This window comes from Vicugna pacos, chromosome 4 (genome assembly GCF_048564905.1).
Source record: "Vicugna pacos chromosome 4, VicPac4, whole genome shotgun sequence".
NCBI classification, from domain to species: domain Eukaryota; kingdom Metazoa; phylum Chordata; class Mammalia; order Artiodactyla; family Camelidae; genus Vicugna; species Vicugna pacos.
In genome coordinates this window covers 1,274,998-1,296,567 of record NC_132990.1, presented here as the reverse complement: position 1 = coordinate 1,296,567, position 21,570 = coordinate 1,274,998, and the positions used below count along the sequence as shown (strand labels likewise).

The following is a 21,570-nucleotide window of genomic DNA, read 5'->3' as shown; positions in this document are numbered from 1 at the left end:
CCATGGTTCTATCTTGCCTACCCCTCTATCTCTCCCAGTCCATCACACATCACTCCTCTGCCCAAGCTCTTCGTTCCACCCAAACTAACCCATTAACATTTTTCCCCAACATGCCCCGCACATTCCTGCTCTGCCTCTTTTTCTCTGCCATCCTCCATTCCTGGCTTGCTCTCTCCCTTCTTGTCCGAGCCCAATATCTAGCTCAAGCCCTATCTTCTTCATGAAGCCTCCCCTATCTGCCGAGCCCCAGGGAGCATCGTATATTGCTTCTCTTTCTCTCTCCTTTGCTTTTCCTATTTATTATCTCTTTATGCCTCTTTCCTGTTGCCCAGATTAGCTCCTGAACTCCTCAAGAGCTCTAAATTATACTGGGCAATCAGTAATATTTATTTTGATGATAAAGATGATGACATTGGTGCAAACGTGACCTTGGCTTAACTTCATCATTCAAGCCTAAGTTCTTGACCGTCAGCTCTAAAACTTGTTTCTGGAAACCATTTCTGACTTGACTGAAATACTGTGGCTGTTCAAAGTGTAGCTAGAGGGTATAGTTTCTGAATTTTTCTCTTCTCTCTTTCATCTTCCCCAAGGTACAGCCCCACTGTCCATCCTGAGCTGTACAAAAACAGACAGGCCAGGACATGGTGAGGAGCATCTGGATCTTGGTCCTTTCACAGTTGGGTGAAAACAGCAGCTCAAGTCTGTTTTCCAGCCTGAAGGGGGAACTTCAACGCCTGTTTCCCAGATGGCGGAAGAAGCTTTCGGAAGCAACAGAACCCACGCACCCTAGTCTTGTGAGGTTCCATCCTTAGGTCTGTTTGCCAGAAGCAGGCTGGAGTTCTGCATGGACGTCGCTGAGAAGACACCCCGCTCCACTGCTGGCTAGCCCAGCACGAGTAGGTGGTGCCCACTGGGTGCCAGGGAGCACCCTCTGGGACTTACCCTAAATGGCAGATCTCACTGCTTCTTCCCGGGGCTCCACCCAGATGATCTGGGGCGGGGGTGCAGCTCTGGGAGACCGTGATGGAGGCTGGATGGGGTGAGGTGCTGTAACAGAAGCCCTTCTGCTCTCCTGGGAGCCCGGGGAGGGCAAAGCGGTTATTTGCCTCTCACTCTTCTCACAGCGCTAAGAAGGGGGCAGAGGCCAGGGGAGGGGAGAGAAAGAGGCTTTACTGTCCTGCTTTCTTGTTCTTCCCTTTGGAAATACAGGGCTTTCAAGACTCTATAGAATGTCCCTCTACTCTGCAAACAATAGGGCATGGGTAACGCTTTTTAACTATGGCTTCTGATAGGCCTTTAACAAAAGAGGAGTATGACCAGGTACTCCAGGAGGAAACAGACTCTGCAGCTTCTTCGATAGCTCATACCTTTTAAAATAAAATTTTTATTTAAGAACAGTTTTAGATTTACAGTATTATTGCAAAAGGAGTACAGAGAGTTCCCATATACCCAGTCTCAGTTTCCACTGTTGTTAACCTTCTACATCACCGTGGTACATTTGTCACAATTAATGAACCGATATTGTTACGTTATTATCAGCTCAGATTCAACATCTCACATTTTAACTTAGGAAAGTCACACTTCTGTGTGCTCCTCCAGAACTCATCTGTGTCTGTTTTACGATGTAAAATTTAAATTTACTTAACATCAAGCTAAAATGGACACCCCCAGGGACCATGAGCCGTGCTTAGCCTGTGCTCTGGGTTCTCTGAGCTACTCCGGCTATCCCGGGGAGGCGTCCAGCCAGCTTAGGTAGCATGTGCTGTGGAGAGTGAGCCTGGAGTGAGGTCAGAAGATCTATCTCCCTGGGTCCCGACAACTCTGCTCAGTAGATGTGTGACCCCAGGCAGTCACTCCGTCTCTGAACCTCGCCTTCCTCCTCTGGCCACTGGGAACAATAGTGCCAGCCTGTATCACGAGGCGCTGTGACAGCCAACTGCCACCATGGATGCAGACATGGAAAGCATGATTCATGGGTAAGCGATGAATATGGAGATGAGTTCTTAGTCATGAATTTCCCCCCTGAATCCCAGCCCAGTGCCTGGGGCACTGCTACTCCTGATAATTTAATTCAGTCCAGGACAATTTAAATAATAATAATAGTGAGCAGCTACTTCAGCATAAACTTGTTCTTGAGGCATGCTGTCTGTTCGCTGCCTCATCTGAATCCCCAGTTACTGAGGAGGCCAGAAGCTAAACCTAAGACCCACGTCCTCTCTGCTGGGTTGCATTTCACAGGCTCGGGGGTAGGGGGGAGGAATGGAAAGTTTCCTTTCTTTTCTTTTCTTTTTTGGCTTCTGCTGCTGGACTTCCGGTTGGTCCTGGTGACGATGCGGGTCCCTCCCACCATGGGCTGCTTCTGATGAGGAGAAAGAAAGAGTTCATAGGGACTGTAGGCTCTACCCTATCTCCCCAGCAAAGCTAGGCAGCTCTCGTTTTTCCATCTGGGGGTGGTGTGGATGTGCAAAACACTGTCTCCAGCCTAAGGACAGCAGCTGCCCACACAGGATTTCTTCTCTTGAACTCGGCCACTCAGGCTAGATGCTGCCACTTCTCAGAAGTCCCCGTGGGCCTGGCTACTGCCCAGGGGTGATGCCTGTCTCCCGGAACATAGCCTAGCAGGGTTTCCTAGCCTCACATCCTAAAACCAGCCTGCAGTGCTGACAGTTACTCACGTTTTCTCTTTTCCCTTCTGGTTGCAAACTCTAGGAGGCTCACCTTAATCCAAGTACCTGGGCCCCCTGAGTCAATGACCTCACTCTTAGCTTCCCCTGGCCAAAGCCTAGAATTTCCCCCCTGAATCCCAGCCCAGTGCCTGGGGCACTGCTACTCCTGATAATTTAATTCAGTCCAGGACAATTCAAATAATTCTGCATTGAGCAATCGTTTGGGTGCCCCGAAGACACAAAGATAAATCGAGCCTGGTTCTTCCTCTTAATAAGCTCACTGATCAGTGGGGCAGAAAAATATAGAAAAAGGTAATTGTTCACTTATTGAGCAAGTGTCTATCATGTACGTGCCAGGCACTGATGTTCTGAGATCTTGGGACTCAAGATAGATCTGACTTCTGCCTCTGTGGAGCTTAGAGTTGACAATAATTTTTTTAAATAACATTTTTAATTGTATGACTGCAAAGTGTGAGAGTGTAACCTGTCTTTGATTCAGCCTTCCTGGAACTTATAAAATCTACAAAAATAAAATAGAAGCCTACAGTCTCAGATTAGGGATCTGCAAATTTTTGGCTCATCGCTGCATCTGGAGCAAGAGATCATGGCTCCAACAAGTGTAGCTCTGATCATTCCCCTTTGTGGGATAGTTTCAGTGTTCACATAACCCTGGATTTCCTTTGCTATTTTTGTCTTTTAAAATTCTCCAAGAAATCTAATGTAGAAGTTCCTCTTCTTAATACAATTAAGCTGTATCACCATGGGCTGATGGACTAAAAGAAGTTGCTGACAATCCTACACCCTGAAATTTCCCCATCCTCCTAATGCAACAGCAAGCGTTGTACATGAACCCTCTTTCAGGACACATCAGTTTAACTCCTTGCTATACAGAGTGTGGTCCATGGATCAGCAGTGTTCGCATCACCTGGGAGCCTGTCAGAAGTACAGACTCAGTTCCCTCCCTAGACCTACTGATCGGAATCCTCATTTGAACAAGATCCCCAGGCGATTTTTTGCATATTAAACTTCAAGAGGCAGACAAGCCAATTATTTCACAACCACCTAAAGAGGACTGCTAACTTTCTAAGCCAGGATCAAGCCCTATCTCTCCAGGTCGGCCCATTCCATCAAGTTTCAGATCTGTTCATTACAGCATTCCTACTTACTGGCACCAAATTCTGCAACACTTAGCATGCATTTGCTGGGTCCAAGTTACCAAAAACTCAACTCAAATTGGCTTAGCTAATAGGGAAATGTTCAAGGTGGATGCGGGATACAATAATGGGTGGTCATTATCCTATGTTTCCATATTTTTGTTGTCATTTTTGTTATTTTTCTTTTTTAAAAAATTGTGGTAAAATACACAAAACATAAAATTTACCATCTTAACAATTTTAAGTTCAGTATTAAGTATATTCACATTGTTGTGCAGTCAATCTCTGTTCCACATTTTTGATCATCTGAAATATAAAAATGGTAGTATCTACAAATCCCAAATTCCCAATTTATCCCTCCCCACCTCCTTTCCCCCTCTGATAACCATAAGTTTGTCTTTGAATATAGACTTTTAAAAGATCATCGCTACTTTGGGAAAAGTCAATGGATTTTAATGAGATTAAACTTGAAATAATCTTAGAGTTGGCAGAAAGTTCTGCCATTTATTAGAATGTATTGAAGAGATTAATTTCTTTATATTTCCAGGAGAACACCAAGAGGAGAAACATGGAAGGTAAATTTTTAAGTCCCTGTGTTTCCAAAAATTGAAACCTCTTCTTAAAGGGGGAGAGGCCATAGGAACCAACGTTCTCAGAGTTCTGCCATTTAGAACACTCCTGTTGCTCCAAGTCTTGACATGCCACTGAAGACCTGCGCTAACTTGTTGGGACGCACTGTACAGAAAATGGGGCTGCCCACGATAAAGCAATTAATTGTCAAAAGCTGAGCATGTTTCTTAAGAAAAGGCATTTGAGATCTGGCTAGGACTTACAAATGAACTGTTTCAGAGGCTGAGTTTCTGGGTCCTGCTGACCTATTTTATTCTCCTCTGATTCGGGTGATGTCCATGTGGTAATAATACCTGCGCAGTCCCACCTGTTCTGCCTGTTGACACACTGCCTGGAAGGGGCTGGGGAAAGGTGCGGATGCGCACTCTCTTGGTGCCCTGAATAAGCTGGCCCGTAAGTAACACTCCCACACCAGAGTTTTCTGGGATTAACCTCTCCAAAGCATACTTGTAGCAGATATTGTTAGTGCCCTGCCCAGGTTCCCTTGACCAGATGCTGAGCATAACAGCTCATCCCGGACTGCCCTTGGCTGATGGAAGCTATCTAGCCCAACAGTATGAGTTCCCATGAGGTTCCATTCCATTTCTTCCAGGAAATCAATCATTTCTCCAAGGAGCCCTGATTCCTTCTGATGGAGAATGATATTTAGAAACCAAGTCTGGGTACTGGGAATGCTCATTTCTGCTGGAGAGTAACTGCTTCTGGACTCTGTCAGTGGGCAGAGCTAGGTACCGTGTGGATGGGTAGTACTCATACATACTTAAAATTCGTATTTCATGTCTGACTCTGTCTTTATACATATCTTTTAAAATACCCAGGGGTTTTATTGCTAACTCTGATTAGGCACCACAGGGTTCATTCTTACCTTTACCTCCTTTCCTTGCTTGTAATTTCTTTCTCAGACAGTCAGAAACATGGCTCTTGTTATGTCCAGTAGTTTATTATTTGTTCAACCCTAGTATACATAGAAAATGGTTTCAGAATTGAAACTCATACCCCTTTGAGAAAGAAATTTGCCAACTTGAGTAGGGCGTTTGTGGACAGTTTTTTGTCTTTAGCCTTCAGTTTCCATTAAAACACTGCTTTCCAGAGTTATTTCGGTTGGCTCCTTTCTTTCTCACTCCCTTCAGTGTGGTTATGTAAGTATTTTGTAACACAGTTACAGTTGGATTCCGTTTCATAGCCTGCATTCCAATTTGAGTCCTTCTCATAACTTGGTTAATAGTTTAAATGTTACATACAGTGACATCCACTCACTGTGACCCACAATTCTGTAGATTTTTAATAAATGCCTAGTTCCATACAGGATAGCTCCCTTACCTCCTAAATTCTCTTATTCTGCCTCTTTATAGTCAAACCCTATTCCCAGATCCAACCCCAGGTGACCACTGATCTGTGTTCCATCTTTATAGTTTTCCTTTTTTCTAGAACGTCATATAAAAGAAACCACATGGTATGTAGCCTTCTGCGTCCAGCTGCTTTCTTCCGCTTAGCATAATGATTTTTGAGATTCATCCTAGTGGTTTTCTGTAGCAGTATTTACCTCGTTTTTATTGTGGAGTAGTATCCCATTGTATAGATATTATACAATTGTCGATATCATACAATTTGTTTAAATATTTACATGTTGGTGGACGTTTGCACTCCTTCCCATCTTTACTAGTATGAATAAATTGCTATGCATATTTACGTCTGGGTCTTTGTATGGACATGTGTTGTTACTGCTCTTGAGTAAACAATTAAGAGTGGGAGTGCTAGATCTTAAGGTAGGTAAATGTTTCACTTTATAAGAAATGTCCATTTTTCCAAAGCAGCTGTACTATTTTGTACTCTGACCAGCAATTTCACGAGTCTGAGTTGCTTCACATCTTCACCAGCATCTGGTATTGTCTACCTATTAAATTTTAGCATTCTAAGAGGTAGAATAGGTGTGTAGTGGTATCTTATTATGGTTTTAATATGCATTTCATTGATAACTAATGATGTTGAACATCTTTTCACAGACTTATTGCCAATCATGTACCTTTGGTGAAGTGCCTGTTCAAATCTTTTGACCATTTAAAAGTAAGATTGTTTGTTTGATGATTACCAAGTTGTAAAGGTACTTTTTTTTTTTCATGGATATAAGTCCTTTATCAGATATACGTTTTGTAAAGTTTTTTTCCAGTGTGTTTCTTGTCTTTTTCTTAACAAGTGTTCTCTAAGAATAAAAGTTTTTCATTTTGATGAAGAGTAATTTATTAATTTTTTCTTTGATATTTTGTATATTTTGAGTCCTATCTAAAAAAATATTTACCTAACTCAGAGCAAATATTTTCTCTTGTATTTTTGTCTGGTAGTTTTGTAGCTGTATTTCTTACTTTTAGCTCTATGATCCATTTTGCTTTAACTTACTAAATTGTGTAAGGTAAAGAATTAAAATTTTTGTTTTTGTATTTTACAAATGGATATAAAGTTCTACCATATTTGTTGAGAATATTATTCTTTCTCCATTGAATTATTTTTAGAATTCTGTCAAAGATCGATTGTATATATTTTGGACTCTCTGTCTCATTGATCTATATGTCTATTTTTATGCCAATAGAACAATTTAGTGATTATTATATTTTTGTATTGTCTAGAAATTAAATATAAGTCCTCAACTTTGTTTTTCTTTGTCACTTTTTTTTTTGGCTATCTAAGTCTTTTCCATTTCCATGTAAACTTTAGAATCAGCTTGTCAATTCCACAAAAAAACCTGGTGGATCCCTCATACCATACACAAAAATAAACTCAAAATGGCTTAAAGACTTAAACATAAGACAAGACACTATAAACTTCCTAGAAGAAAACACAGGCAAAATATTTTCTGACATAAATCTCAGCAATGTTCTTCTAGGGCAGTCTACCCAGGCAATAGAAATAAAAGCAAAAATAAACAAATGGACTTAATTAAACATAAGCTTTTGCACAGCAAAGGAAATCATAAGCAAAACAAAAAGACAACCTACAGAATGGGAGAAAATATGTGCAAATGATATGACTGACAAGGGCCTAATTTCCAGAATATACAAACAACTCATATAACTCAATAACAGAAAAACAAACAACCCAGTTCAAAAATGGGCAGAAGACCTAAACAAGCAATTCTCAAGTGAAGACATACAAACGGACAACAGACACATGAAAAAATGCTCAATATCACTAATTATCAAAGAAATGCAAATCAAAACTACAATGAGATATCACCTCACACCAGTCAGAATGGCCATCATTCAAAAGTCCACAAACAATAAATGCTGGAGAGGCTGTGGAGAAAAGGGAACCCTTTACACTGTTGGTAGGAATGTAGTTTGGTGCAACTATTATGGAAAACAGTATGGAGATTCCTCCAAAAACTAAAAATAGATTTACCATATGGCCCAGCAATCCCACTCCTGGGCATATATCCAGAAAGAAGTCTAATTTGAAAAGATACGTGCACCCCAGTGTTCATAGTGGCACTGAATACAATAGCCAAGATATGGAAATAAACTAAATGTCCATTAACAGATGACTGGATAAAGAAGTCATGGTATATTTATACGATGGAATTCTACTCAGCCATAAAAAAGAATAAAATAATGTCACTTGCCGCAACATGGATGGACCTGGAGATTGTCATTCTAAGTGAAGTAAGCCAGAAAGAGAAAGAAAAATACCATATGATACCACTCTATGTGGAATCTAAAAAGAAAAGAAAAAAAGAAGACACAAATGAACTTATCTACAAAACAGAAACAGACTCACAGACATAATAAATAAACTTATGGTTAGCAAGGGGGAAAGGGGGTGAGAAGAGATAAATTGGGAGTTTGAGATTTACAAATACTAACTACTATATATAAAATAGATAAACAAGTTTCTTCTGTATAGCATAGGAAACTATATTCAGTATCTTGCAGTAACCTATAATGAAAATGAATACATGTATGTATATGTATGACTGAAATATTATGCTGTACATCAGAAATTGATACATTGTAAACTGACTATAAAAAAAGATAAAATCTTAAAAAAAAACCAAACCCAAACCAAACCAAACCAAAAGAACACAATACTTACTTAAAGGGTTTCTAGGAGGACTGGGGACAATGGAAACAGAGTGCCCAGGCTGTAGAAGATCTTAAATAAATAGGGTTATTGTTATGGTGAGTCCTTGGTGTTAAACAACAGTAGCATTGTTGCTTAGGGCTCCCAACGCCATATAATCAAACTGACATTATATTCTTGAGTTCAGGGGACAATTGTTTACTCTGTTGGAGGAGCAGTAAATGTCAAAGGCTGGTAACTGTTGACATCCCCAAGGTGCCAGAGAGCCAGACTCGAGGTTACAGTGTGTCCTGCCTTTGACAGGCCAATGAAGCACGTCTTCGGAATGGCATTTTGTTGGCTATTCCTGAGGTGGCTTAGGTGGCCATCTAAGGTGGCTTAAAAATCCGGAAATAACACACGCAGGGGAAAAACCAGTGCAATAATAACACATTTTCCTTCCTTACTGTTAGCTTCCTTGTTTTTTCTTTCTCTGATTCAGTGAATGCCAACACAAGGATTATTAAATCTCCTGACATTTTCGTTTTCTTCCAAGAATGTATCTTCATGTCTGAGTAATTGTCATCACCTCCCCTGGTGAGGGGGGAAGAATGGGTACATTCTGTGAGTCACGTCCACTGATTTACAGGCCAAAGTTTCCCAGCATTCAGTGGAAGGCCGAGTCGTGTGGCAGAAAAACTAGTAGCTGAGAACTCAGGACACTTGGGTTTGGCCTCCATCACCATTTCTGTCTGAATCTCTGTAAAAGGGGCCGATGGTTCTGCTTTAGTTTCCTCGTTTGTAAAGTGCATCAAGCCTGGCCTTGGGTATAAGCGCGCTTCGTTCGCACACGTTCTAAGCGGTGACCCCAAAAGGACCCCGGCTTGAGCGCATAACGGGGCTCCGCCCGGGTTGCGCCCGCGCTGGGCAGGCGGCTGCGGCGGCGCGTGGGGAACCGCGAGTTGCGCGCGCAGCGCCTCCGCCGCCTCCCAAACCCAGCGCCCCCGTTGCCAGGGGGACTGGGGCGACGCGCTTTCCGGCCCCGGCGCGGCGCGGCGCAGCTGTCATGGCGGAGGCCGCCTGGAGCACAGACACCGGAGAGGCCGTGTATCGCTCCCGGGACCCCGTGCGCAACCTCCGCCTCCGGTAGTCGCGTTGCCTCAGAGCTCCGTGCTTTTATGCTCTCAGATTGTTGGAACCTGAACTACAGTTCTCGGTTGTTCAGGGCCCCTACTTCCGTTTGCAATCCTGACCTCTGCCCGGTCTCCCCGCGTCTCCCTCACCACCCGGAACCCTCTTCAACTCACAGCTTCCAGACCCACCCTTTCAGGACCTTTCCTTTCCCACATTCCTCGGAGCCCTGTGTCCCCAGTGTACTTTCTCATCCTTACTCTTCTCCTTAGGACCCCGTGCCCCACTCACCTCCCTCTCTGTTGCCTTAGCCCTCCCCTCTACTGTGTTTTGTTTCCCCCGTTTTTGCTCTGTGTTTATCTCCTGGTTGTGTGTCTTGTAACGGGTATTTTGGGCTTCTCTTTCCCTGGCAGAGTCCACCTGCAAAGAATCACATCAAGCAACTACCTCCATTACCAGCCTGCTGCCCAGCCCGGAAAGGACCTCATAGACTTGGCCACTTTTAGGCCTCCCCCAACCGCCAGTGGGTGTATGGTGGTGATGTGGCCCCTTGGGGATCTGGGGAAGGGCCTAGGGTGAGGTTACCTCTTAAGACAAAGTAGACCCAGGTCTGTAGTCTGAGGAAAGGCATAAAGAGGTTGAGTTTCTTGTCCAAGGTCACATGGCTGGTAAGTGTTGAAGCCAGGATTTGATCCCAGGCAGTTTAAACTACATTATGTTGCATAAAAATTGAATAAGTGTAATTCCTGCCATCAAGATACTGATCTGAATTGTGGTCAAATGTAGTGAAATAGCAAATACCATACTTTAGATATGTTATAAATTTGCCTGTCAACCTAAATACCATTTGTGGCATTTTTTTTTCTAAGAAAGAATGCTCCAGGCTTGAAATATACTTACAAACCCTTTTCAAAACAATTTACAAATGGGGGTCTGCTTGGGAAATGTATATATGAACATCATTTTTACTCTTGCAGTTTTCCTTATCTGGGAAGCCAGAAAAGTGAGCAAGAGAGGACATTGTGTTTGTGTTAGGTCACTGCTCTCTCTGCTTTTGTTGTCTGTTCAAAAATATTTCTGAGCTAGAGTGTGAGCTGGTGGGTTGTGAAGCATGTATCTTTGAAAAAGGCATACCCAGCCAGGAGTATATGTATTAGATTTGGTTCTTTAAAAAAAATCTGTTCTTTGCAGGGAGGGTAGAGCCCATGCTTAGCATGTATGAGATCCTGGGTTTGACTCCCAGTACCTCCATTAAAAAAAAAAAAAGAAAGAAAATGGGCGAAGGATATGAATGTACAATCTGAAAAGAATAAATACTAACTGCAGACAAGATTTAAAATAAAAGTTATTCGACTTTCCTTTTCTTTACTAATGCTTAGTCTCTTAAGGTTACAGTGTTTGATTCTAGATATATGGTTTCAGGAATAGTAAAGATAAAAACACCACAGTTTTTTTTCTAGCAAATATTGACAGTTGGGATTGAGGAAGAGCCATTCAGCCTATTTCTAAATTTCAGTGCCTCACACTGAGTTAGAATAAATAATTCCTGGAAGGCATGACTTCCATTTATCCAGATTAGTGATTAAGACTTCTTAGGTCCTAATCTTGGCTTCTACACATATCCACAGCATCTCTAGAGTGAGTCTAGGGTGAGTGCTTAATAAACCAGTGAGTTCCAACAGGTTTTGTGGCAAATGTAAGAGCAGGGACTTTGGTTATAACCAACTACAGAGCAAGAAGTGGTGCTGGTTTGGCTCAAACAATTGACTCTCTGTTGTCTTTGGAGGTGGACACCGCCCAGATGAAGATGAAGAGGAGGAGGCTGTGATTGGGTGGCAAGAGAAGCTCTTTAGCCAGGTGAGCCAGTGCCACTTGTCTGCTCAGTCTACCTCCACCTGGTCCACCTCCCACCTGGCTGGTAGCTGGGAAAGATTCTTGATCCATATCGCCAAACTGATTTCCAGAAGGTTGTAGCAGTTTTATACTTCCCACTGCTGTATTCACGGGGTCAGTGTAACATCATGCCTGCCACTACCCAGTTTTGTGATCCTGGCTAAGGCACTTTCCACCTCTGGGCCACAGAAAGAATTACTGTTTTGCTATGTCAATTCTGTAACAGTAGAGTTGAATTAGACTATCACTCTGGTTCCTTTTAGCTCTAATCTCCTTTGGATCCCCTGTCCTCCATTAGTTTAGACAAATGAGAGTTGGTTGTGAAAACGTGTTGGATTGCATCATCTCTATAGAGCTGATTTGACCAGTTACAGGAAAAAAATTTGACCTATTCTTAGTAGATCTCTGTTTCCTTGTGACCTCAGTTTGAAGTAGATCTGTATCAAAATGAAGCAGCCTGCCAGAGTCCTTTGGATCATCAGTACCGTCAAGAGATTCTGAAGCTGGAGGATTCGGATGGCAGGAAGAACCGACGAATCTTTACTTACACTGACTCTGACAGATTCACCAACTTGGAGGAGGTATTGTTCTTTTCCCAAGTCCCATAGCTCCCTTCACCTTTGCCTTCCCTAGCTTTCTGGCCCCACTGTCTGTTAAGACAGAAGCCTGTTCAGGGGAGATGGAGAGCCTGTCTAGGAGCCACGGTGTGCCGCTGGCAGCCAGGCCAGAGTAGGTGGGCACAGTCCGCAGGTGCTGTGGCTGCAGCTCCCTGCTCCACCTGCTGGAGGGACTGGGGGAGCCAGCAGTGTCTCTATTTTTATTTTATTTTATTTTTAATTTTTCACCACAATTCAGCAGCTGCTTCTCAAAACCCACAAGACCGAAACAGACAAAGATTGTGTTTGTACAAAGCACAGTTGGGCCAAGAAACTCATCTCAGAAAGGGGCTTTTCCCCTCTGTTTAAGGCAAGTTTGAGACTCTGAGTCACGAGAGACCATTTGGCAGGGAGATGGTGGCAGGTCTCCTGCCAAACTCAGCCTTTTGTGTATGGCTGCCTGCCGGAGGTACATGGCATCGTGGTGAGATGCGCTTGCAGTGGGGACTTCCCTGTCAAGCCACTTGCCCAAAAGGGTCCTGGAGATCATTTAAAGTGTCCATAGAAATGTGGCAGTATCTCTAATGCTAGACTTGCAGACTGTAAATTGGGAGAAACAGCCACTGGGCTTTTCCTCCATGCATCGTGAGATCAGACAGGTGGGTGGAGTCTAGAACCATATAGATCAAATTCAACATGGATTCAGCCAAAACTGAGTATATATGAGTTTTAAGAGGAATTCAGTACAACACAGGGAATGGCTTATGTCCTCATTTTGCCTGTGACAACATGCCCTCGGGGACTTCAGTTTTACCTTTTCTTCAGTCACTGCATGATGTATTCTTTTTAGTGAGATTTCAAACTCCTTGAGGGAGAGTAGAGCGTGTATTTTCTGATTTTTGTCTGTGACCTTGTAGATTTCTGCAAGGAGCAGGTGTTAGGTGAACGTTTTTGAAAGGTTGATGCTTTTATTAGGAAAGCTGTGGGTTGGTAGATACAAAGTTTGGGTTGTCTGTTTTGGTAAAGAAAATTACAGTGAAGTGTTCATTACCCATGTGCGGATTCTCTACAGAACACTTGTATTACATGTGGCATCTTCCAGCTACCTAGTGAATGTCAACGTCTAGCAGGCAGACTCACCCAACTTTTTGGTGGTATGTGCTTAGAGACTGCAGGCTCATTTTAATATTAGCACAAATAAATTCATTTCTGAAGGGTAGGATGCTGCTGAAATCTTAGGGCAAACCAAGGCTTGGTTGGACTCTCCTTTGGGTTGTCCCCTCCATTAACATGTGTAACTGTGAGGTGGCTGTGCCTCTTAGGGTCAGGTCTCGGGTGAGGTTTCAGAAGGAGGACTTCCCTCCAGGTGCTTGGTCCCATGTGGCCCTGACCAGATGGCTTACACAGGGCTGCCCTGTTTTCCCAGCACTGTCAGAAAATGACCACCGCAGCCAGTGAGATGCCATCCTTCCTGGTCGAGCGAATGGCAAATGTCAGGCGGCGCCGGCAAGACAGGCGAGGGATGTGAGTACCAGTGTGGATGGCGGCTGGGGGGCCTTTGTGGTCCTTCCAGGCCAGTGTTCTGTCTGCCTGCTGACTCAAGTGTCCCATTCTGTGGAGGCCCCCACCCTGGTGTGCTCCCCTATGTTCCTCCTTCAGGCTCTTCTTGGGGGGCCAGGGGAGTGACCCTTCCTGTGGTGTCTCCCAGGGAGGGTGGCATCCTTAAGTCACGAATCGTCATCTGGGAGCCCTCAGAAGAGTTTGTGAGGAACAATCATGTCATCAACACCCCTCTTCAGACGATGTACATCATGGCAGACCTGGGGCCCTATGGAAAGTGAGTGCAGCCCCTCGTGGCCCGGCTCAGACCCTCATCCTTCCTCCTTTCCCTACCCGCCACCCCCTGTTGTAGTCATCCCAGGTATGTGGGAGGGAGGGACTGTTTTCTTCTTTTTTCTCTTTGGAAGAAAGTATTTTGCCATGACAGTTCTCACTACAGCCTCTGTCCTCTCTGACGTGGGCTGCATACCTCTTCCTCTTTCCCTGGAGGTGGGACCAGTGACCTTGAACCCTGGTGTGGATTCCCTGGTTTCTAGGCTTGGCTATAAGAAGTATGAACACGTCCTCTGTACTCTGAAGGTGGACAGCAATGGTGTGATCACAGTAAAACCTGACTTCACTGGCCTCAAAGGACCCTACAGGTGAGGAGAGGAGGAAGGGGACAGTGGACACCGGCACTCCTTTCCTTGTCTTCCCTTCTTGCCCCTGGTTGAGGAGAGTCTCAGAAAGCCCTTCGTCTGTTCTAACTCTTAAATTCCCGGCCGGGGGTTCATATTCTCTTCCAGGCCATAGACCCTTAGGACACTGGGCATCCTGTTCTCAGAAAATGTGCAGCTACACTGATTTGAAAGTGATGACTTCAGCAGTGTAGTTCAGTGAAAATAATTCTCTGCGCTGCTGCACGCAGGGACTGACCCAGACGGGGCGCAATGGGCTTGGCCAGGGCTTTTCCTCCGGGCTGACCTCTTCTGTCTTAGAGTAACAGAACCGCAACTCGGCTCATCCCCGGGCTGGGTCTGCAGGGCCCCATCTCCTGTCATCAGAGTTAGCCCTTTTGTGGCTTCGACTTTACAGAATTGAGACAGAGGGGGAGAAGCCGGAGCTGTGGAAGTATACGATTGACAACGTGTCGTCCCTCGCACAGCCTGAGGAGGAGGAGCGGGAGCAGCGTGTGTTCAAGGACGTAAGAGCTGGTTCGTCCCAAGTACCAGAGAGCGGGGAGTGAGGCCACGTCCAAGGCTGAGGTCTGCAGCTGCGAGGTCTCGCTCTTAACGGCCCCTCCTGACTTAGGAATCGCCGCTGACATCTCACATACACGCTTTTGATCCTGTTGTAAGATCATCATAATAATGACCATTTACTTGAGCATTTACCATGCTCCACGCAAGGCCCTTCACATGCTTTAGTTTATTTAGACTGTACCACAGCCCTCTGCGGTGAATACTTTTATTGTTACCATTTTATAAACGAGGAAATGGAGACTGAGAAGCAGCTAAGCGTTCTGCCCAAGGTCACGTAAGCGTGAGAGCCAGGCTGGTCCCAGACCCGCGGACTCCGCACCCTCCGGGCCTCACTGAGACGAAGCTGGCAGCGGCTGGGATGCTCAGCCTCCGGCTCTTGGTGGCAGTTCCCACTCCTGCTGCTTGTCTCCCTCCCATTTGGAACTGAACCCCGGTCTGGCTGGGGTCACCTCTCAAGTTCTGGTTTGGTTTGTCTCCTCAGCTGTATGGCCGCCACAAGGAGTACCTCAGCAGCCTCGTGGGCACCGACTTTGAGACGGTGAGGAGCCCGGCGTCCTGTAGCCCCAGCCCCGCCGGCGGGTGTGTTCAGCTGGAGTGTTCTGACCATCCCTGAGTGTCGTCTTCTCCTCAAGGCCCCCAAGACATACTCCTCAGTGTAAAAAGGAAGTGAAAATTAGCATGTGGAGTATAATCCTTGTTATGTTTTAAAAACATTGCATGTTGATCTAGAACTGTTAACCTGTAGAAGAAGGTCCCAAAGGGGACACACACTATGGGCGACTTTCTCTGGGGAGTGGGCGGGTTGGAAGATGGCAGATGGCTGTTGTGTGGTGAGAGGGTTAAATTAGGAATGTTTACTTTTTATTCTCTAAACTTAGATACTTTTGAGTTCTTATCAGTGGCAGTGTATTTATTTATTACTTTATAATTAATTTTATAAATATAGGAAGGAAAAATGTCTTCCTTACTCTTCATGTCGCCATTCTTCCTAAGTGCCCCGGAGAGATGGGCTGTCATTTTTGTTTGTCAAATAGTTTGGCTCTTAAAAAACAAAACAGAATAGTGTGAGTTAGTTATTCTGTGGTCCTACTCTGTGTCTTACTGCAAGAGTTCCATTTCTAGATCTGGAAACAAGGATGAAATTACCCAGTGGTCTCCCTCTCTCTCTCTAACAGATGAACTTTCATTATTTTTTACATTGCATTAACATCAGATGTGCGGTGTTAAAAAGCTGGATAAGGTAGATACACAAGTGATGAGAAAAGGAAACTGCCTAGTTCCTGGACCGCAGCCCTTTACAGGGAGCAGGGCTCTCTAGTTCTCACTATACGGCACAAGGCAGCTGTGGATGCTTCTCTTGGCTCTTCTCGAAAATATTCATACTTTGTTGCCCTCCCCACCATTTAAATTAGGTCCTTTCCCCACTGTGTTACATGTTTTAGAAATGGAGGGAACAGATCTGTGGAGAAGTGGCTGGTAGGGCGGAAGTGTGACAGTCAAACACGTGGGTCTGACGTCCAGCGTCAGGTCTCCCGGGGGTTTGCCCGCGGGCTGGAGGAGGGGTGCCGGTGCCCTCAGACCTCCTGACCTGTTCCCACTTCTCTCTGCCTCAGACTGTCCCCGGTGCTCTGCGGCTTTTTGTAAATGGAGAGGTAGGTAAGTGTCTTACCAGATGGAGATCCCTTGATGCTCGGCCGGGGCGGGATGGAGCTGTGGAGTGAGCCGCCCCACCCCAGTGGACGCCTTGGGTTGTCCGCAGCACTTGGGAGGCTCAGGTGTGAGTCCTTCCTGGAGACAGAGTTCCTGGCTCTCGAGGAACTTATTTTTCCAAGTGTGTGGGCCCTTCAGGACTGGGTCGGGTGCTAAGGGTGATAGGAAAATAAGCTGAAACCGTTTCCTGTTTTCTTAGTTTCAGCCCAAGGCTATGAGTATGACAATCTCTACGTGCACTTCTTTGTGGAACTGCCAACTACTAGTAAGTAATGTTCCTAAGTCTCTCTTTTTGTACGCATTCTGACAGTTTTCCAGAGGCATTCAGTCAGGCTCCCTTCCCCACTCCTCCACTAAAATTGTCGCTGTTCTTTTCAGGGTCATAGATCACTTCCAAGATATGAATCCTGTGGTGACGTCTGCTTTCACCCTGCTTGTCTCTCAGAAGCATTTGCCACAGCCCACTTTCCTCGCTGGAACCCTCCTCTTGGCTTCTGGCTCCATGCTCCTCCTTTCATTGGTGGCTCAGAGGCCTCCTTGGCTGTTTCCTCATCTTCTGTTGATCTAGAATTATTAGCGTATCCAAGGCCGGGCCTGGCCTTCTATTACTCTCTCTCTCTACAGTCTTTCTAGGTCTTTCTAGATGGCTTCATCCATCCCATGGCTTCAATACTGCTTGTATGTCTCAGACACCCGGATTCTCTGTAGCCTTAGCCTCTCCCCTGAACTCTAGACTCCTGTACAATTACTTCTTTGTCATTTCTGCTTAACATGACCAAGAGAACTCTTAATTCCTCCTCTTGCCTCAAACCCGCCCTCATTGTCTTCCCCCACTTAGCAGAATGGCGTTGTCATCTGCATAGTAGCTGATGCCAGAAACCTAGGAAGCATCCTTGATTCCTCACTTTCTCTGGCTGCCTGCATCCGGTCACTCTACCTCCAGTTCCTGTCAGTTCTGTCTCCAGAAGATGTCCTGAATCATCTGTCTTCTCGAGCATCCTGGACCAAGCCACCAAGCATCTCTTGCTTAGGCCAAAGCATTTAGTTTCTAACTTACCCTCTTGCTTCCTGTCTTGCTCCCGAGAGGAACAGTTCATTTGCCGCATATATCATTGCCACATTGAGCCTTTAAAAATGCAAACCAGTTGTCTCTCTTGAACTTAAAACCCCAACAGCTTCCCTTCTTACTTAAAGCAAAATCCAAACTCCATTCCCTGAAGGAGCTGGCCCCTGCCTCTCTCTCCCTTACAACATTCTGGTCATGCTTTCTTTCTATTCTTGAATGCCCATCTGTGGCCTTTTCAGAACCATTTCCTTTGTCTGAAACCTTTTGTGTCATATCTTTGCATGAGTGGTTCTGCTTGAGTTTAGGCCTCAGCCTAAGTGTCCTCTCTGAGTGGTGTTCCCTCCCTATGTGGTCTAAATGAGCATCCAAGTCACTCAGTCACTCCTTCACCCTGTTTTATTTTTAGTTTAGCATTTATTACCACCTAATAGTCTCTTATTGGTTGGTTTGTTGTCTGCACCACCTCTCCTCCACCCCCAACTAGAACGTTAGCATCATGAGAGATAGGAAGCTTTTCTTTCTGGTCACCAAGATGTCCCCGGTGACTGGTCATAGCACATAGCAGACACGCAGTACGTGCTAAATGGAGGATTTGTTGCGTGAATGAATGGATAACGGAACTTTGTCTTTTTCTCAACTCCTTGCTCTCCTCCCAGGTAAACTTACTACGTGTGGTCTTTTGCTTTCAGATTGGTCGAGCCCAGCGTTCCAGCAGCTCTCAGGAATCACACAGACCTGTGCCACCAAGTCCCTGGGAATGGTATGGCAACGGGAGGGGGTGCCTGGGAGGAGCAGGACTCCTGGGATGGCATCTGACGAGCATCAGGCTGACAGCCTGGGGAAGGTTCCACTGTTGGGTCTGGCCCTTCGCTGTGGGCTCTGCAGGGCTGCCTCGTCCAGGGTCCTCTCTACCTTTTTGAAAATGGTCACAGCTTGGATTTGGGTGTCCTTTCACTTCTCAGCCTCTTACTTCCTACCTGGGGTGATAGTTTATCTTTTCCCCTTGTGGGGGTGACCTTGTCATTGGCCACAGGGGAAACAAGTTCCCAGTGAGGGCCTGTCCACCCCATGACACTGAGAATAAAATAATACTCCTGTCTTTTAGGATAAGGTGGCTTACTTCTCCTACCCATTCACATTTGAGGCCTCCTTCCTCCACGAGGATGAATCTGCTGGTGAGTGGCCTGGCAGGTCCCTGGCCGTGGGTCTCCGCAGGCCAGGCCGTCTCCCAGGGAGGCCTCCTGTGACCTGGCTGCTGCTCCTACTCATGCAGGTGCCCTCCCGGAGTGGCCTGTGCTCTACTGTGAGGTCCGCTCACTCGACTTCTGGCAGAGGTATCGCGTGGAAGGCTACGGGGCTGTGGTGCTGCCTGCCACCCCAGGTGACCTCTTGTCCCTGCCCTCCATGTGGCCTATGTGCTCTCGCTCCCAGAAACAAGACTAGCACTTCAGAAGATTTGGCCGCTTCTCGTGAGAAGTAGGGATGATTGGGAATTGGAAGCACTTAACTTGCACAATTCCTTGCTCCTTTGGGGGAGATTCCCCTTCTCCATTAGAGACAGCCAGGTGAAGGGACAGCTGCCTGAGAAGTTGAGCAGCTCTGGTCTCCGCTCCCAGCAACTCTTGATTTGACTCCTGGCCTTGAGGGGGGCACTGCATGGGAAGTGGGCTACTGGTGGGTGTGTATTGAGTAGATCGGAAGCCTTTCTGAAGTAACAGCCCTGCCTTCTGTTGTGCGCCAGGCATTGTGCTAAGTGCTTCTCGTTTCATTCTCCCCACCACTTGGTGAGGCGTCGGTGTTGCTATTATTTCCATTTTGCTAGATGAGGAGACGGGTTCAGAGAGGTCGAGAAACTTGTCCTGGTGCACAGGTAATAGCTGGCAGAGCAGAAACTGGAATTCTGATTGATTTCTAAATGGAGACCCTAAACCACCATGATGACCTTCACCAGAGGCCAGGTCGTCACCAGGCCAGATGTTTTACTGGTGGCGAGGCCCGTGTCGTTGCTGGGGAGTCAGCAAGGGGCCACGTGCCCGTCCCCGCCGCGGCCCCATTCTCCTCTTCCTGCACAGGCGCACACACCCTGAGAGTCTCCACGTGGAGGCCCCTGGAGCTCGGCACCGTGGCTGAGCTGAGGAGGTTTTTCATTGGCGGCTCTCTGGAGCTGGAGGACCTTTCCTACGTGCGGATACCAGGAACCTTCAAGGTGACTTTTGTCTCTGGGGAGACTTCATGCTGGGAACTTATGTCCCTGTTTCTTCTGGAAAAGGTGGAACCGGGGTTAAGGCCTCTTGCCCATTGCTTCATTATTGCTTAGTCCCTTCCTTCCTGTGTCTCCAGCTGGAAGTCTTGACCGTATCTTAAACTAGGTACAGACATCCACACGCTGTCCTAGGAGAGCTGTGGAAAACAGTGCACTTAGAGATCTCCCCTGGTCCCTGTCAGAATAGCCAGCGCCTCCTTCCAGCCCATCCTTGAGGCTTCCAGAATCAGAGGGTTGGCAGGCAGCTTACAAGACTGCTGGTACTCAACGGAGGTTGGAATGTGCCCTGATTTACAGTTGGGAGCCCAATGTTAGCCTTGAGGTGATGGAGTCTGGGTGTTGGAATGAAGTTTCCCCAACAGAACTGTTCTCCCCAAGAATGGGAATAAGAATGGGAGTGAGGCCAGCATGGTGCCTGGGGTCTAGAAGCCAACAGAAACCTGACGCTAACTGGATGCCGCAGGGGGAGCGTCTGAGCCGCTTTGGACTCCGCACGGAGACCACGGGCAGTGTCACCTTCTGCCTACACTGTCTGCAGCAGTCCAGGTGAGTGGCCCTGGCCCTCTGCCTTGGGGCTCTTCATCCCAAGGGCTGGAGAGCAGCCGTGGCCATGTGGCGGGCTCCCCTGCAGGGCCTTCATGGAGTCAAGTTCCCTGCGGAAGAGGATGCGGAGTGTGTTGGACCGTCTGGAGGGTTTCAGCCAGCAGAGTTCCATTCACAATGTGCTGGGTAGGCTCCCCCTCCCCCAGCCAGCCACCCAGCATCCACATGGGCCCATTTCCCGCCACCATGGCAGCTGACTCCTGTGTCTGCTTCCCTCACAGAGGCCTTCCGTCGAGCCCGGCACCCCATGCAGGAGGCCCGAGAGAGCCTTCCCCAGGACCTAGTGAGCCCCTCGGGAGCCATGGTCCGCTAGCTCGCTGCAGCCCTGGCCTTCCACATAGAACAACAAGACGACTGGTAGCCAAGGCCATGCCCTCCTGCCTCTTCATCTTTCTGATTAGAGATCACAATGCCCTGCTGAAAGCTGGCATCACTGAGAGAATCCCAGGCCGGCCCCCCCTGCCTCGTCTCCAGCTGCCTCATCTTCAAAGCTGAAGACCCTGTGGCCCTCATGTGGTCCCCTTCTCCATATGTCAGACACTGCAAGTGGGCGTCACAAGGCAGGCTTTTTGGTTTGAGGGCAGTTTGGGGGTGGGCCCAGTGTTAATTCTGTCCTCGCCTCAGCCTCCTCCCGGCCTGTCTCACAGCCTCAGTGGCAGAGCTGCAGTGCCTTCCGCTCCACACCTGCTTTATGAACGGAGGCTCGAGAAGGAAGGCAGGTGAGAGAGATCTCACAGTCCCGGCCCGAGTCCAGCTCCTCTTCCCAGGGTAGCCTCCCCTACTACCGGGAGCTAGCTACATTTGCGATAGAACTTATTTCTGGAGTAAATGAAGGCTGAAGGCAGTGCCCAGTCCTTTCTGCTAGCTGGCTGGTATCTTTTATTGTGTTTTTTTACATAAAGACTTTTTATACTGACTGATATTCTGTCCCCTGATTTTCTGTTCAGGTCGCTGGCGTGGCTGAGGTATTCTCCTCCTTAATGCCGAGGCCCCCATGCCGCTGCCTT

The 21,570-nt window shown here is 46.6% G+C and overlaps 1 protein-coding gene and 1 long non-coding RNA gene across 3 annotated transcripts; one reads left to right on the top strand and one right to left on the bottom strand.

The window, feature by feature from the left end:
- Nucleotides 1-1,969: 1,969 nt before the first annotated feature.
- LOC140695785 (uncharacterized) lies at nt 1,970-8,671 on the bottom strand. Its single transcript, XR_012071604.1, has 3 exons — nt 8,534-8,671; nt 5,316-5,405; nt 1,970-2,359 (listed from the first exon to the last, which is right to left on the bottom strand). It is a non-coding gene; the product is annotated as an uncharacterized lncRNA (long non-coding RNA).
- Nucleotides 8,672-9,546: 875 nt separating this feature from the next.
- Nucleotides 9,547-21,483, top strand: LOC102545363 (MKS transition zone complex subunit 1). Of its 2 annotated transcripts, XM_072959055.1 has the most exons (18): nt 9,547-9,646; nt 10,045-10,154; nt 11,418-11,488; nt 11,950-12,105; nt 13,547-13,644; nt 13,829-13,957; nt 14,217-14,321; nt 14,755-14,863; nt 15,403-15,459; nt 16,535-16,577; nt 16,831-16,896; nt 18,387-18,457; nt 18,803-18,872; nt 18,971-19,078; nt 19,770-19,903; nt 20,424-20,506; nt 20,592-20,689; nt 20,785-21,483. In XM_072959055.1, the coding sequence occupies exons 1-18, from the start codon at nt 9,567-9,569 to the stop codon at nt 20,874-20,876; spliced, it is 1,680 nt and encodes a 559-aa protein (XP_072815156.1). In that variant the 5' UTR covers nt 9,547-9,566; the 3' UTR covers nt 20,877-21,483. The 2 variants fall into 2 exon arrangements, 1 of the variants encoding a protein (XP_072815156.1); XR_012071791.1 differs by lacking the exon at nt 20,785-21,483 and having other exon boundaries at nt 20,323-20,506; nt 20,592-20,654.
- The last annotated feature ends 87 nt before the right edge of the window (nt 21,484-21,570 follow it).